The 13,053-nt window shown below is 56.9% G+C and overlaps 5 protein-coding genes across 5 annotated transcripts; 2 read left to right on the top strand and 3 right to left on the bottom strand.

The window, feature by feature from the left end:
- Positions 1 to 1,373: 1,373 nt before the first annotated feature.
- B0I36DRAFT_319230 (uncharacterized protein) lies at positions 1,374 to 1,939 on the bottom strand. Its single transcript, XM_046153380.1, has one exon. It carries the CDS (start codon positions 1,764 to 1,766, stop codon positions 1,512 to 1,514), a length of 255 nt encoding a protein of 84 aa, XP_046015956.1. The 5' UTR covers positions 1,767 to 1,939; the 3' UTR covers positions 1,374 to 1,511.
- Positions 1,940 to 2,614: 675 nt separating this feature from the next.
- On the top strand, positions 2,615 to 3,380 carry B0I36DRAFT_97417 (uncharacterized protein). Its single transcript, XM_046163675.1, has one exon. The coding sequence runs from the start codon at positions 2,789 to 2,791 to the stop codon at positions 3,287 to 3,289; it is 501 nt and encodes a 166-aa protein (XP_046015955.1). The 5' UTR covers positions 2,615 to 2,788; the 3' UTR covers positions 3,290 to 3,380.
- B0I36DRAFT_97413 (uncharacterized protein) lies at positions 3,372 to 3,866 on the top strand. Its single transcript, XM_046163674.1, has one exon. The coding sequence runs from the start codon at positions 3,472 to 3,474 to the stop codon at positions 3,808 to 3,810; it is 339 nt and encodes a 112-aa protein (XP_046015954.1). The 5' UTR covers positions 3,372 to 3,471; the 3' UTR covers positions 3,811 to 3,866.
- Positions 3,867 to 4,164: 298 nt separating this feature from the next.
- On the bottom strand, positions 4,165 to 7,105 carry B0I36DRAFT_319226 (dihydroxy-acid dehydratase). The gene has a single exon (XM_046153379.1). It carries the CDS (start codon positions 6,612 to 6,614, stop codon positions 4,563 to 4,565), a length of 2,052 nt encoding a protein of 683 aa, XP_046015953.1. The 5' UTR covers positions 6,615 to 7,105; the 3' UTR covers positions 4,165 to 4,562.
- Positions 7,106 to 9,345: 2,240 nt separating this feature from the next.
- B0I36DRAFT_319224 (uncharacterized protein) lies at positions 9,346 to 11,245 on the bottom strand. Its single transcript, XM_046153378.1, has 2 exons — positions 10,577 to 11,245; positions 9,346 to 10,240 (listed from the first exon to the last, which is right to left on the bottom strand). The coding sequence occupies exons 1-2, from the start codon at positions 10,972 to 10,974 to the stop codon at positions 9,433 to 9,435; spliced, it is 1,206 nt and encodes a 401-aa protein (XP_046015952.1). The 5' UTR covers positions 10,975 to 11,245; the 3' UTR covers positions 9,346 to 9,432.
- Between the last annotated feature and the right edge of the window lie 1,808 nt (positions 11,246 to 13,053).

The following is a 13,053-nucleotide window of genomic DNA, read 5'->3' as shown; positions in this document are numbered from 1 at the left end:
TCTCCGTCGTGAGCAGTGCAGGTAGGTGGCGGGGAAGGGAGGAAGGGCTGGACGGCCGCCCCCATGACGGTCTCTCGGGGGCCGGGGCAGCGACCCCGGGCCCGGATCACGGAGGTGCAGCTGTGCTGTGGGCGAGGCGGTGCGTGGTGATGGCGCTGCGAAGCATGCCGCGGATGATCATCATGGCGTCGCGAACCGTCGATGGTGACAGTGCCGCACCCGTCGAGCCACCCCCCGGCATCGTGATATCACTGGGCGTCGCTGATAGATGGGTGCTCCATCCTCGATGGTCAGGGCCGGGCCTTTCAAGGTTGGGTGGGCACAGACAGGCGTTGAGCAGGTGCGTGGGTGACGACCATTCGGGGCGGGGGAGCCCACCCACAGAAGGTTCGCGAGGGCCTACCCTCCCGAGCTTGGTGAAGTGGAGGGCGACAGACCCTGCAACCTGCAGGGTAGGCCCAGACTAGACGCCTGAGGCGGCCAAGTTGGGGAGCGGCCCCCCCTCCTCCCTTCCCCCCGATCTCTGAAGCAAGCGAGCCCTCCTCTCTCCAGGACGGACAGCGGGCCTATCCTACTATCGTCAACCCTCTTGGAGCCTCGCCCCTGCCTGGCAGGCGGGAGCTGACCTGTCGACAGACACACCCAGCCAACCCTCCCAGCCGGTCGGGTCAGGCAGCCCTGGAAACCATGTTGCCCCTGACATCCACGTCTGGAAGCAGCAACAGGCCCGACTTGCGGCTTCGTTTGTTCGAGCGAGCACCGCCAGCACGCACGCACGCTCTGCCAGCACCGCCAGCCGGGGCCAAGGCGGACTCCGTCCTATCCTGGCCCCCTCCACAAAAGCAACGACGGCCGTCTGCTAGACCCGCAGCTTCATTTCCGGCATGTGAGATTGGGACAAAGCAGCCCGCGACGCTCGACCGACTGCGTTGCCAAGCCCCACGAGACGCTGAGCTGGATGCTGATTACTTTACCTTGCGTGCCTCTGTCTCAGAGCGATATTCTACCATAGTAGCACCCACGCCGCCTGGCTGCTCCTCTGGCCACACACAATCCACCGCGCGGCACAGCACAATGCTGGTGTGTGGCTCACTCCCCGCACGCATTGGCTTCTACCCCACGACATATTGAGGCATTCATTCATCCAGCCAGCCAGCCCGCTGGGCGTGCCGAAAGGCGGTACGTCACTCTCCTAGTAATTACCAGCCAGCCATGCATGTGCTGCTTCTCGGTACGACATCCGTTGTTCTCATGCTACGCGAAACTCTGCTGATCATCCCTCGCCCCAGATCCCTGGCGTGGGCTCATGCGAGCGAGCAACGACCTGATCAGTGTGTCTTAGTTGCTGTACTATAGCCAGGCCAGCGACAAATTGCAATTTGACTAATTAATACAGCAACCACAGAATACGACCACGACCACGACAACCGAGGCGACCCGGGACTGGTACTCGGACCCGCGAGGCCTTGACTGCGCAGTGAGCCACAGTGGCAGACGCAAGCCACGGATCGTCAGGACAGCCACCTCCATCCTCTTGCTTCCCGCCCGCCTCCAGACAGCATACTTGGGCAGGCCAAGCCAACCGCCCCCGTATCCTGGCGATGTGCATACCGAGTTCGACCTCCTGCCCACCCCAGGCCAGGCCGCTCGTTGTGCATACAAACGCTCAAAAGCGGGTATCGTTCGCCCTCTGATTGTGCAAGTTGACGCCAAAGGCGGCCAATGAGGGCAGCAGTGATCTGTCGTCTGGTCTGGTCAGGATCCATCGTCCCGAGGCCAGCCCCATACCGCAGCCAGTAAGCTCTGGCTGGCAGTGGGCCATTTTCCGCGATGGTGGACAAGGCTGTCGCAGCCCCCCCACGCGCTCACGACCCCTCGTCTCTCCTGTCAAGCCACAGCGTTGCACATGGCTGAGCTGACATATTGCCTTCGCACCAACAAGAAATGCTTATTTCTGTCTCAGAGCGAGTTCCAGCATGCCGGCTCCCTCGCCTGTGCTGTTCCTGCCTAGCTACCCGCCGTCCGCATTTGCTGCTCGGCACAGGTCCCTTGACACACTGCCAGGCATATATGCATGGGCTGCACACTTTGGCGGGCGGGTGTTTCCGCCTCTTCGGGGTGCACATCATCCGCCACCCCGCACATGAATGACATCGAGTCCAGGGCCAGCTGGGTACGGTGCTATCTTATCCCCTATCTCCTTGCTCCCGGGCTTCTGTTGGACACACTGATCATATGTCGGCATTCCTCCATGAAGAAGGACGATGCAGGCAGCTTGACCAAGGCGGCGGCGGCGCCCTTCTGTCTAGGTAGCACCGAAGGTTCGCTCAAGTGGATTTTTTGTCGGCATCGACTGATGTTTCGCCCTGTGGACACGACACGGTCCACGACAAAAAAGCACACAGGGGTCTCGCCATGGCAGTCGCGTTTCTTAAACTAGGAACACGCTTGCTCAATCCGGTAATCCACTGTTGCCCAAAGAGCAGGACCTGGCAGATACGCGCGGTCAATGTAACCATCGCCACCCGCCAGTGCCCGTGCTGCGACGCTGAAAGCGGTCGTACCCTCTTTGCTCCTGAACCCCTTTGTGGTCTCTTGACTCGTTGAAGGGCCCCACGGTCGCTGGCTTGCCCTGGTGCTGGCTGTCGGTGTCAGGGGGGGGCCGAGGCGGTGACTTTTTCTTTGTCAGTCTGGTGATGGTGTGGAGAGGACGGGTGTTGCTGAGGCAAGCAGAGACGAGCTCTTGCAATAGGCGGCTGGTCGTCCGTACTGCACACCACCCCAAGGCATGCCCGGCTCTTGCCGTCGCGCCACAAAATTCCCGAACGGGAGGCGTTTTCTTTTTCTGACACTGACCGGTCTGCGGCCAAGATGGAAGAAAGGTCCGCGGACGAATCGGCATGTTGCAATCTGTCGGCGATCTGCAGTGACATCGAAAGACGTCGCAGGCAATTGCAGGCATCTGCAGGCATTGGAGTGGCATCGGACAAATAAAACAAAAATGCCCGCGGCACTCATCGTGGAGGTACAGTGGGCAGGCAGGCGGGGACAAGAGCAGAGAGCGTGCGTTCCCTTGACATCAACAAACATCCTGAAGAATTATCCAAGCAGGCGTTTTGAAAAACATCTGACTCTTTGTTCATCACGACGCAGCATCTGGGTCCCCTTCTGTCCCAGCTTCACGAGGGAGGAACTAAATACGTGTGTGTGGTGTGGTGTATGGCAAGCAGACGAGGTAACTGCACGCATCGTTCCCATCCTGTTCGCCATCCGGCCACCAGCCGCCTGAGGGAGGAGGCTCCCTTTGTGGTCTTCCAAAGCATTTCTCTCATGACATGGACTATCTGAAATGTCGCTTCCACCTACCTCTCCTGGAGAGGTGCGTGAAAATGACCGTTGCCCATTCTCTCACTCGCGAGACACACGAAAACGGACAAGAGCGCCCTGCATGCACGCACACAACTGTGATGTATGCATGCAGCCCGGCGATCCTTATCCTCCAGGGCCTTTTTTTTTGGCGTGTTTCTTTCTTTGTTTTCATTTCTTCGACTACCGTCTGTCTTCCCGGTCGCTTTGTCCTGCTGTTTCTTCTCTTTGTTTCCCCTCGTCGATTCCTTTTTCTTTCTTCTTCTGCCACAATCGCATCAGCGGTTTGCAATGGTGAATATGAAAAGCGGCTGTTTCCAAGTAGTCGGATTTTCTTTTGTGCGCCCTCGCCTACATATCAAACCCCTTTTCTCTCTCTCGTTTTATAAACCTGCCCTCCCCCTGAAACCCCGGGGAGGCCTTATGAGATTCAGACATTTGTAGAATAAAAATGTTTCTTATCAAAAGCAGCAGCATCTTCGTCCGCTGCTAAATGGGACAGCTACTGCCCAGCAGCAGCACCACCGCCCCGTAGCCACGCCCGCGCCCACGCCCACGCCTACGCCATACGCGCGTGGTGTGTGTGACTAATAGTGTGAGGGTGCAAGAGTGATTGCGAGGTGTTGGGTAGGTAACAGGCTTTTCAGATCAGATGAGATCAAATCACGGGAATGCAGGGTGGTGTTGTTTTGAGAAGGAGGCAGAACACACACATAGATGTCAAAGATGTCTGCCAGAGGTCGAGTGATGGAGTAGCCATGGCAAGTGCGCCGCCGCTACACTCGAGTAAGTCGAGCACTTGGGAAACCAGACTACTTATTGTCAGTTGACCGCAATCCCTTCACGACAACCCCACGCGTGAACTGTCGATGCAGTGAAAATGGACAGATTGAGATTACAGCTATGCTATCGCCATCGAAGACTCCTGGGGGTGGCTGCTGTTGTAGCTGTCCACCACACCTGTGGTCGAGAGCCGCTTGCTAAAACCTGGATAAAACGCCTCGCCTGAAAAAACATCGCAAAAATGCCAAGATCCCAAGTCCTCAGTCTATCAGTCTATCATTGGTCCGTCACCAAAGTGTGACGTTTCTAAAGCATTATTTCATTGTACACATCGTTGTCGTCGTTGGGAAGATCTCGAACGGGCGATAAGCTATCATGCATGTTGGCAAAGGCCAGACCATGAGTAGTCCAGATCAGTGGTTGTCTCTGGGGATGTCTCCCTGTGCGACGTTGTGGAAGGCCTTGGCTCTCTTAAAGACCATGCCCTCACTGAGGTCGGATACCTCGCGACGGTGAATGTCTTGCCATCCTGTCTGTGTCTGTGGAATGCACCGTCCACGCTTCCGGGTCAAGTCTTTCCGGCGCACGGCGAGTTCCCTCTCAGAGACGAGGAGATCGACGCGTCTGGTATTGAGGTCGACTCGAAGAACGTCTCCATCACGCAGCAGGGCGAGCTTGCTGCCCTCAGTAGCTGCCTCGGGCGTGACATGCAAGATTGAGGGCGAACCCGACGTGCCAGATTGGCGACCATCACCGATACAAGGTAGTGACTTGATACCCTGCTTGAGCAGCGCGCTGGGCGGGTGCATGTTGACAACTTCGGCTGATCCTGGATACCCCAGCGGGCCGACGCCACGCATAACCATGATTGTGTGCGGAGTGATTGGTGCCGTCTCCAGTCGCTCGTGGTAGTCTTCTGGGCCGTCAAACACCACGACGGGCCCTTCAAAGGCGTTGGGGCTTGCCGGATTTGCCAAGAACGTGTCCCGGAACTCCGGCGAGATGACTGATGTTTTCATAATGGCAGAATCGAACAATGTTCCGGACAGTGGCAGAAACCCGGCATTCACCTTTAATGGCTGCTGGAAAGGCTTGATGGTTTGGCGGTCCCATGTGATCTTGCCCTGGACATTGTCACGGATCGTCTTGCCGTTGACTGTCAATGCGTCTGGGTGAGGCAGCTTCCCAGCCTCAATCGCCTCAGCGAGCACAGCGGGAACACCTCCAGCACGGTGAAAGTCCTCGCTGAGCATCTCTCCAGCTGGCTGCATGTTGACCAGTAGCGGTAGTGCGTACCCAAACTTGTACCAGTCTTCCATCTCGAGGGGAACGTGTGCGTGCTCAGCGATGGCTTTCAGGTGGACCACGGCATTGCTGCTTCCGCCAACTAGTGTTGTTGCCACGATGGCGTTCTCGAAAGCCTTGCGCGTCATGATATCCAGCGGTAACACGTTGCGGTGAACCATGTCGACAATCTGCAGCCCAGTATCAAAGGCCAACTGAGACCGCTCACGGTGGACGGCAGGCACCACCGCCGATCCCGGCAGCGCCATGCCGAGTGTCTCGGCAATGATGTTCATTGTCAAGGCGGTGCCCATGGTGTTGCAGTGACCAGGACTCGGTGTTCCTGAAGCGATCATTTCCAGCACCTGGTCCGAATCTATCTCGCCAGCCGTGTATCGCTCGCGCGCCTCCCAGATGACCGTTCCAGATCCGATCCGCTTGCCGTTGCTCCATCCGTTCAGCATCGGGCCCACATTGAAACAGATGGCAGGAAGGTTAACCGTCGCTGCAGCCATGAGACAGGCTGGAGTGGTCTTGTCGCAGCCCGTGATCATCACTACACCGTCAAGCGGATATCCGTGAAGGACTTCTGTCAATGAGAGCGCGGCCAGATTGCGGTCAAGGGCGGCTGTGGGTCGCCGGGCCGTCTCCTGAATGGGATGCATGGGGAACTCGAAAGGCACGCCGCCCGCTGCGATGATGCCGGCCCGGATGCGCTTCGCAAGCTCTATGCCGTGGCGGTTGCATGGAGCAAGGTCGGAGCCTGACTGGGCAATGCCAATTTTTGGGCCGCCGGAAGGCTTGAGCTCGCGCGAAGTGAGGCCATAGTTGAGGTAGCGCTCTGTGTAGAGCGCAGTGAGGGCCGGGTCTTCCTTGCGGTCGAACCAGTACGAAGAACGAAGGCGGCGAGGGGGCGTCGTGGGCGCGGAGCTGTGTGCCGATGCCGGGCGGGTGTCGTCGTCGGCAGTGACAGACGAGGTGCTTGGGGTGCCGCTGGCGAGGTTGGGAGCCGGGCCAAGGAGCGACTGGAGCTCTCTGACACGAGAGTTGAGGCGGACAATCTCAGCCTTGTAGTCTTCAATGTCTGCGGCGGCGCCGTCAGGGTGGCCGTTGGCAGAGCACGGGATGTTGCCGGCCGTGGGGGCGCAGCCGCCACCGCATGCTGCAGCGTTACATGCCATCGTGGGGGTCGCGCCGATGCGAAGCGAACAGTGACGCAACACCTGCAAAGACAGCCTGGCTGTGGAGAGAGCAGACACGGGAGGTGCGTGATGACGGACGGGTGACCTGGCTCTGAGTGTAGTTGCTGCTGCTGGTGTCGCGGTTGCTGGTGTGCCGTCGTGATCAGTTGTGGCGAAGGATGGTTTGGCGATGGTGTCTGTGGTGTCGTGCCGAAGGGTGTTGTTGCCTCGTCCAGGTTAGAGCAAGGTCTCAGACGCCGCTAACCGGAACGAACTTCTGGAACTCTATATGAACTGGACCTGGCAAAGGTTGATTTTGTGGCTTGCGAGCTGGCACGACACGCGGATTGTGTAGGTCGCCGAATGTTTTGTGCCTAGCAAGGTGTTGCCTGAGTCGTGGACCATGCAGTGCAGCCGGTGCCCACGGGGCAACATTTGTCCCAGTGAATGTCGAGGCGGCAGTGAACGATCCGTCGAGAACAAGAGTCCCATCGCAACAAGGACCTGCTGGAGAGCCGGGCCGGAATAAAGAAGAGCGGAGTGTGGAGCGCCAGGTTAGGTCAGGTCAGGTCAGGCCAGGCCAGGTCGGGGAGATGACGAGCTGGGCATGCTGTGCCGCGAGGGCCGGCGCCGCGGAGTGGCTCCAACGGGCATTAGTGAGAGCTTAGTGAGATTCCGCCGTGCTGGGCCGATGTCGCCCCTGGCCGTGTCGAGCTGGCGTCGACGCAGTCAGTTGTGCAATCGTGGGATGGAGACGCAGGCAGTCTGTCTGTCTGGTCGAGTCTGTTCTCGTGGTGCATCTGCTGCAGTGCACGGCACGGCCTATCTAGGTGTGTGTCAGGTAGGTACGTACCGACGTGCGTGCCTAAGGTACCCAGTCAGTCACCCAGGGCTGTGACTGCTGCACACCTTGGGAATTAGGAAGGCAGGAGCAGCCCTCGAGTCATTGCTCCCTGCTCGCCTGCCAACCGCGGACTGCAAACACTTGAATCAGCAACCGCCAAAACCACGTGGCACACGGCAAAGGCAATTACACAAGACCAGACACCGTTCTGCAAGACAGAGTTGTGCTCCCGACCGCCATCTCAATCAACCCGCTCGCTAATCTTGAAATTGCATCTGGCCCCCCTTGTTGAGGTGCCCGACCATGCTCCGCGTCCGCCAATCGCAACGCGTCCTGCGGACTCGACGACACCCTCGCTGCGGCCAAATCCGCACCGTCGCCCACATCCCCGTGCCTGCGTGTGTGTCCAACGCTCGCCTCACGGGCATCGTCTGGAGCCAGCTCTTATCAGTGCAGGCACGATAATGCTGGCCTCTGCAGCCACTTCATGCGAGGCACAACTCTCGCCACCAGCGACAGTGCCTGCCATGCACAACACCTGCCAGCAGAAGCAGCGCCGCCTCGTTTACCTGGGCCACTCGAGCTCGACCTTCGACAGGCAGGCTGCTCATCCCTGCCTGGCTGTCACTGGGCTCATCCCTGGCGAAACCCACAATGCCATCACTTGGCGCCATCGAGGCGACATTTATCACAAATCAGCCAAGGGTCACCTCTACGAGCACTGGGCGCCATGCAGAGCCGCACCCAGTGGCGCTGAACGCAATGGCCTGGACTCACGCGAGACCGATCTCTTTCCAGCCGCCAACCCCATCCCTACTACCTACCGGAGCTACCGGCGAGGCCCACGGGAGCTACAACACGAGATCCAAACAAAAACATGCTTATCTTTGACGACCCGACCCCTTGGGTCAGGCAGGGGTAGGCCCGACTGCCTCCCTAGGTACCCTATATTTGGACTTTTTTTCAGCTCCATGGTCCACTTTCACAGGCTGGCAGCGAACATTCCACTCCTCACACGCAGGGTTGGGATCAGTTCGTACGATCGCATCCATTGTCAGGATGCGATGCCGCGGCTCCAGTCTGAATGCTTGGGATGCAAGGCAGAAGCAATGGCTGTCGATCACATGTTTCGGAAAAGTCGGGCAATCTGCCCCAGCCAATCAGTCGCATTGTTCCACTGCCACGCCTACCGGATACGGGCTGGTGCCACCATGCAGGTGTCGTGGAGCGAACCCAGTTGCGACACCTCACTGGCCGCTCTACAAGCACGACCTGCAGCAGCCCGTCTGCAAATCCTCCCCAAGCGACATCGCCCTTTTGCACACCTTGTCAACGCGAAGCAGCGCCTGCATCAAATGCACATCGCTCTCCGCCGTAGTGTGAGCACTGGTCCCAAATGCTTCTTTACCTTCTTTTCTTGGCATAGGTCTTGGCACATGCAAGCCACAGCCTCTGTGCCCTATGTGCATTCAGGGATTGAGGCTTTGATTACATGTAGGTTTGCTCTCTCATAATCCACCGTGCCACATCGTATCTCCAATCACCTGGAGAAGCCCAAGCTGCCTGTTGCGGTATGGCCGGCGTATGTTCCGGAGCGGGGCCCTTGTCCGCTCATCCCGAGTTGATTCCAAAGATTTGTGCGCGGGTCTTGCCGGCCATGCAGCTCTGCTGCCGGTACCGGCGACAAACAACATGTGTCAAAGCTTCGCTGTAGATAGATGTGATTGTGCACTGTTTACAACTCGGGCAGGCGATCCTGATTGAGGATGACGCAGGCAGATGCCATTGAGGACCGACCAAGAGCACCGCTTGCACCTTATGGGCTTGATTCAATCGCAACACCATACACTTCATAGTCGGGAGAATGAGGACTTACCCGAAGCAGAATCTCACCTTCGGGGTTACCATGCATTGAAAGCTGATGGTCCAACAAACAATAGGCACAAGACGTGGTAATAATTTCAGATCTACAAATCAAGCCCGCAGGACTGCCGCGTCCGGCTTGAGCTCGCTTCTGAAGCCTCGAATGCCAGAGATTTCCTCGTTTGTCAGCGTGATGCCAAAGTACTCCTTGAGCGCCCTGATGCGCTGCTCCTCGGTCTCGCAGACGGCCAAGACTTGCGTCTTGCCACCCAGGTTTTCCTTGACCACATTGCCAACGAGCATGCGTTTGCCGTAGATGTGGAAGTCACCTTTGTCCTCGGTCTCTTCGCTAGTCCCATCTGCCGCTCCCTCGGCAGCCCTCTTCATCTGGGTATGAGAATCATCAGCCGTCCCAGCTGCAGCCCCAGGAGGACAAGCGACTCCGCCGCCCTCTCGGCCATGATTATTAGCCCTCCGCAGAAACAGGATACACAACGGCCGGTGCGTCTGGTGGCTACGATCGCTCGTCGACGTCCAGTAGTTGACCACCTCCCAGTCCAGGGGCATGAACTCGGTCTCGGTGAACGCGTAGTACGAGTTCCACTCTGCTTGGGGGTTGTTGCGGTACTGGTAGATCCAGAGCTTGTGCCGGTCGTCGTCCACTTCTTCTCCCTGCCCGTGGCTATTGACGATGGTAGTGACGGGCCGATACGTCTGCGTGGGGATGTACTCCCGCACCAGGCGGATCTGCTGCATGCCCAGGTTCTGCAGAATCGTGCCGCCGCTGGAGTCGAGGGGCAGAGGCATGGGGCTAAGTGCACCGTCGCCGCCGAAGGCTATGTCTACGTGGTAACGCTGGGGTTTGCCGTTTAGGGAGGAGGCAGTCGCCGGGAGGGTGACGATGTTGACTATGTGTACCCTTGCAACCCAGGACGTTGGCGGCGGGTAAAGTCAGGTCAGATGTACAAAGGTAAGGGCATCATTTTAACAGGATGGAGGATTGAGGGATGCCAAAGAGTGATGAGAAATGAAAGAGTCTGCGCAGATCCCGTCGATTGTAGTGGTTTCGCCAGAAATCCGAAGTATCCTGCTAGTCCTCTAGATCTAGGTATGATAGTTGACCATGAAGAGATAGAGAGAGACATAGATAGACAAAAGAGAATGTAGGAGAGACAAGAACAGGGACAAATCTCAGTCTAAATCACACAGGCTAAGGGGAACAAAAGAGAGAATTACGAGAGGAAAAAGAACTTACCAGCCAGGAAAGTCCCCTCCCGGCACGCCCCCGCTATCTCTCACCCTCGTCCGCGCGCCGACAGTATACACGTCGAACCCCAGCGCACACAGCACGTGATAATACAGCAGCGCGTTCTCCATGCAGTACCCTCCCCTGCCCCTGCCCCTGGTCACGGCCTTGTCGAAGAGCACCTGCGGGTCGAGGGAGACCTGGTGCGTGGGCGAGTAGTGGATGGCGAGGTTCTCGTAGGGGATTGTGGAGATCATGTGTGTGTGCAGTGCGGTCAGGAGGGCCAGAGGGGGAGGCGCGCGGCCGTTGTTGTGGAGGCGCTGCGGGAGGCCGATGTGGTTGAGGAAAGCGGTGATTTGGGTTGGAGAGTAGACCCCGTGTGATCGAGGCTGGGCATCGGGAGTCATGATTGTATTGGATTGGTTGTGTGCTTGTGGAACTTGCTGTAGTTGAAGCTGTAAAAAGTGCTTGCGTATAGTTTCCCAAGGGTAGAGATAAGTTTCTTGCGCGGCGATAGCTGACGGGAACTCGTCGATGTTGTTTAGAGTGCTAGACAACGCTGGAGAGTATATCTGAGGTTGCTCATTTCAGGGTCCTTGGTGAGAAAACCAAAAGCTGCGATGGGGTTTGCCACGATCTATAGAGAGGGCATCATTGGATGCGCAAGGCCGATTCGGCGTGGACGAACAGGATCTGAGTCACGTTTCCCGGAGTAGATTTGGCGCCGCTGGTGAGGGGCAGTAAGTGATGGCGCAATAGCAAGCTCTGCCGTTCATTGGTCTGAACATGCTTAGAAAGGCTTAGCTCTCGGACTTCATTCCGGCCGGCTTTCAGAGCCCTGCCCGGTCGCTTGACACTCAGATACCAGAAACACGAAGGTTATCATGGAGCTCACTGTGAAGAAGAGCAATTGAAAATCGATTCATATCTCACACCAAGGACAATCTCGCATACTGGCTATCCCTCCTTCATTCCTGGATGTACTTTACGCTTCACCAGTCAGCCTAGATCCAGTAGTTGTAATCTTGATACCCAAAACGGGCTTCCTTTGGAAGACTCGAAAGCAGAAAGATGTTTTGTGCTTGATCGTGAATCTCATTCGTCTCCCGATTCCGTTCTGAGAGCCACGCAGATATGCATCTAAGCTTGGTCGATTGGTACTTCACCGCCCTGGCAGAATACTTTAGCTCGAGACGCTGCAATCCTGCAACTTCTGCAAGCCGGGTTTCGTCATCTCGATGGAAAGACTAATTCTACGTCAGTAGCAAAACCCATTCGCAAACTCTTTGCTCTTGCACTCCATCCAGCCAGGGAACCTCTTTCATCTTCATAGGCATCAGAGTGCCGTCCACAGACTCCCAGTCATTCTGCAAATACACAACAAACATGTCTTCACAAGCTGGCAGCAGTGCTCCTGCAGAGGTTCGGCGTCTCATCGTCCAGTTCAAGACCGAGAACCCCAGCACCGAGGTGCTCGAGGAGTTGCGGGGGGAGGGTGTTACTTTGGATAAACACCTCGGTTTGGGTGTCTACGTGTGCGAGTTCACCGGCTCGGATGTCAAAGCCATCGAGGGAAAAAGCTATGTCGAGGGCGTGCTGGTGTAAGTAATTCACTGATACTGGAATCAGATCGATCAGAAATACGTGCCATACTGATGTACCTTTGTGTATAGACCACCTGCGAAGAAGGCGTAATCCACGGATCGTCGTGGAGACAAAAGGCATTTCGCATCGCTAAAAGAAAGGCTTCCAACAGATATGAAGAGTCTATTTCTCAAGACCCAGGATGTAGTTCATGTCCCGAAGTCTCCCGATGGACACAGCTGTTGTCTTGCCATGGATTCGGACGACCGCAATGTCCCAGCTAGAGAGAGTTTCCATATGCAGGCACATCAATTTCTCTCCCAGGGCGGCTGAGGACAGCCACAATCATAATCTCGCTGGTCCAAGTACATCGCCGTACAGTGCTCTCCAGGCTCCTATCTCTGTATTTCGGATTCGAGGGCGACTCACACATGCGACCTTTTGGGCTGCCTAGCGAACTCCTGGTCGATCAGGTCCCAGCCTTTCTCCGAGCGATACCCACTGATCCAGTAGTTCCTGTGCTCGTCCTTGCCGCTTTGTGGTAAGACGCCGCACATTGCAAGCGCAACTTGGGAGCCTCGCGGGCAGGCCAAAAAGTTAGTATTTGACGATTATTCCTATGTTGCGCTTTGCGCGCTCCAGCAGCCATCATAGAGCGCACGCCAGAAACTAAGTATTCAGAAAGCTGGTTGACAAAAAGCATTTCTCGGAGGTGACCTGCTCAAAGTGCTGTGCTTGACAAGGCCTATATACGAATATTGAAGCGTGTAGACGCTTTGCGGAGATCAGCGAGCCACATGTAGTGAGTCTAATACACGTCAAGTCCATTTCGGTGCCTCAGCGTCATCCAAGCCCAGCCCGAATCCACCACGAAGGGCATGATTTACACTTAACAGGAAAGC

Source organism: Microdochium trichocladiopsis (genome assembly GCF_020744255.1).
Source record: "Microdochium trichocladiopsis strain MPI-CAGE-CH-0230 chromosome Unknown B0I36scaffold_3, whole genome shotgun sequence".
Taxonomy (NCBI): domain Eukaryota; kingdom Fungi; phylum Ascomycota; class Sordariomycetes; order Xylariales; family Microdochiaceae; genus Microdochium; species Microdochium trichocladiopsis.
The sequence above is the reverse complement of the archived record's forward strand: the minus strand, read 5'-3'. Positions and strand labels throughout refer to the sequence as shown.

Bases quoted from the DNA above. Each gene is read 5' to 3' on its own strand.
- B0I36DRAFT_319230 (XM_046153380.1), bottom strand. From the start codon at position 1,766: ATGGATCCTGACCAGACCAGACGACAGATCACTGCTGCCCTCATTGGC.
- B0I36DRAFT_97417 (XM_046163675.1), top strand. From the start codon at position 2,789: ATGCCCGGCTCTTGCCGTCGCGCCACAAAATTCCCGAACGGGAGGCGT.
- B0I36DRAFT_319226 (XM_046153379.1), bottom strand. From the start codon at position 6,614: ATGGCATGTAACGCTGCAGCATGCGGTGGCGGCTGCGCCCCCACGGCC.
- B0I36DRAFT_319224 (XM_046153378.1), bottom strand. From the start codon at position 10,974: ATGACTCCCGATGCCCAGCCTCGATCACACGGGGTCTACTCTCCAACC. The intron at 10,241-10,576 runs GTAAGTTCTTTT...CTGGGTTGCAAG, and splicing joins GGAGGGGACTTTCCTGGCTG to GGTACACATAGTCAACATCG.
- B0I36DRAFT_97413 (XM_046163674.1), top strand. From the start codon at position 3,472: ATGCATGCAGCCCGGCGATCCTTATCCTCCAGGGCCTTTTTTTTTGGC.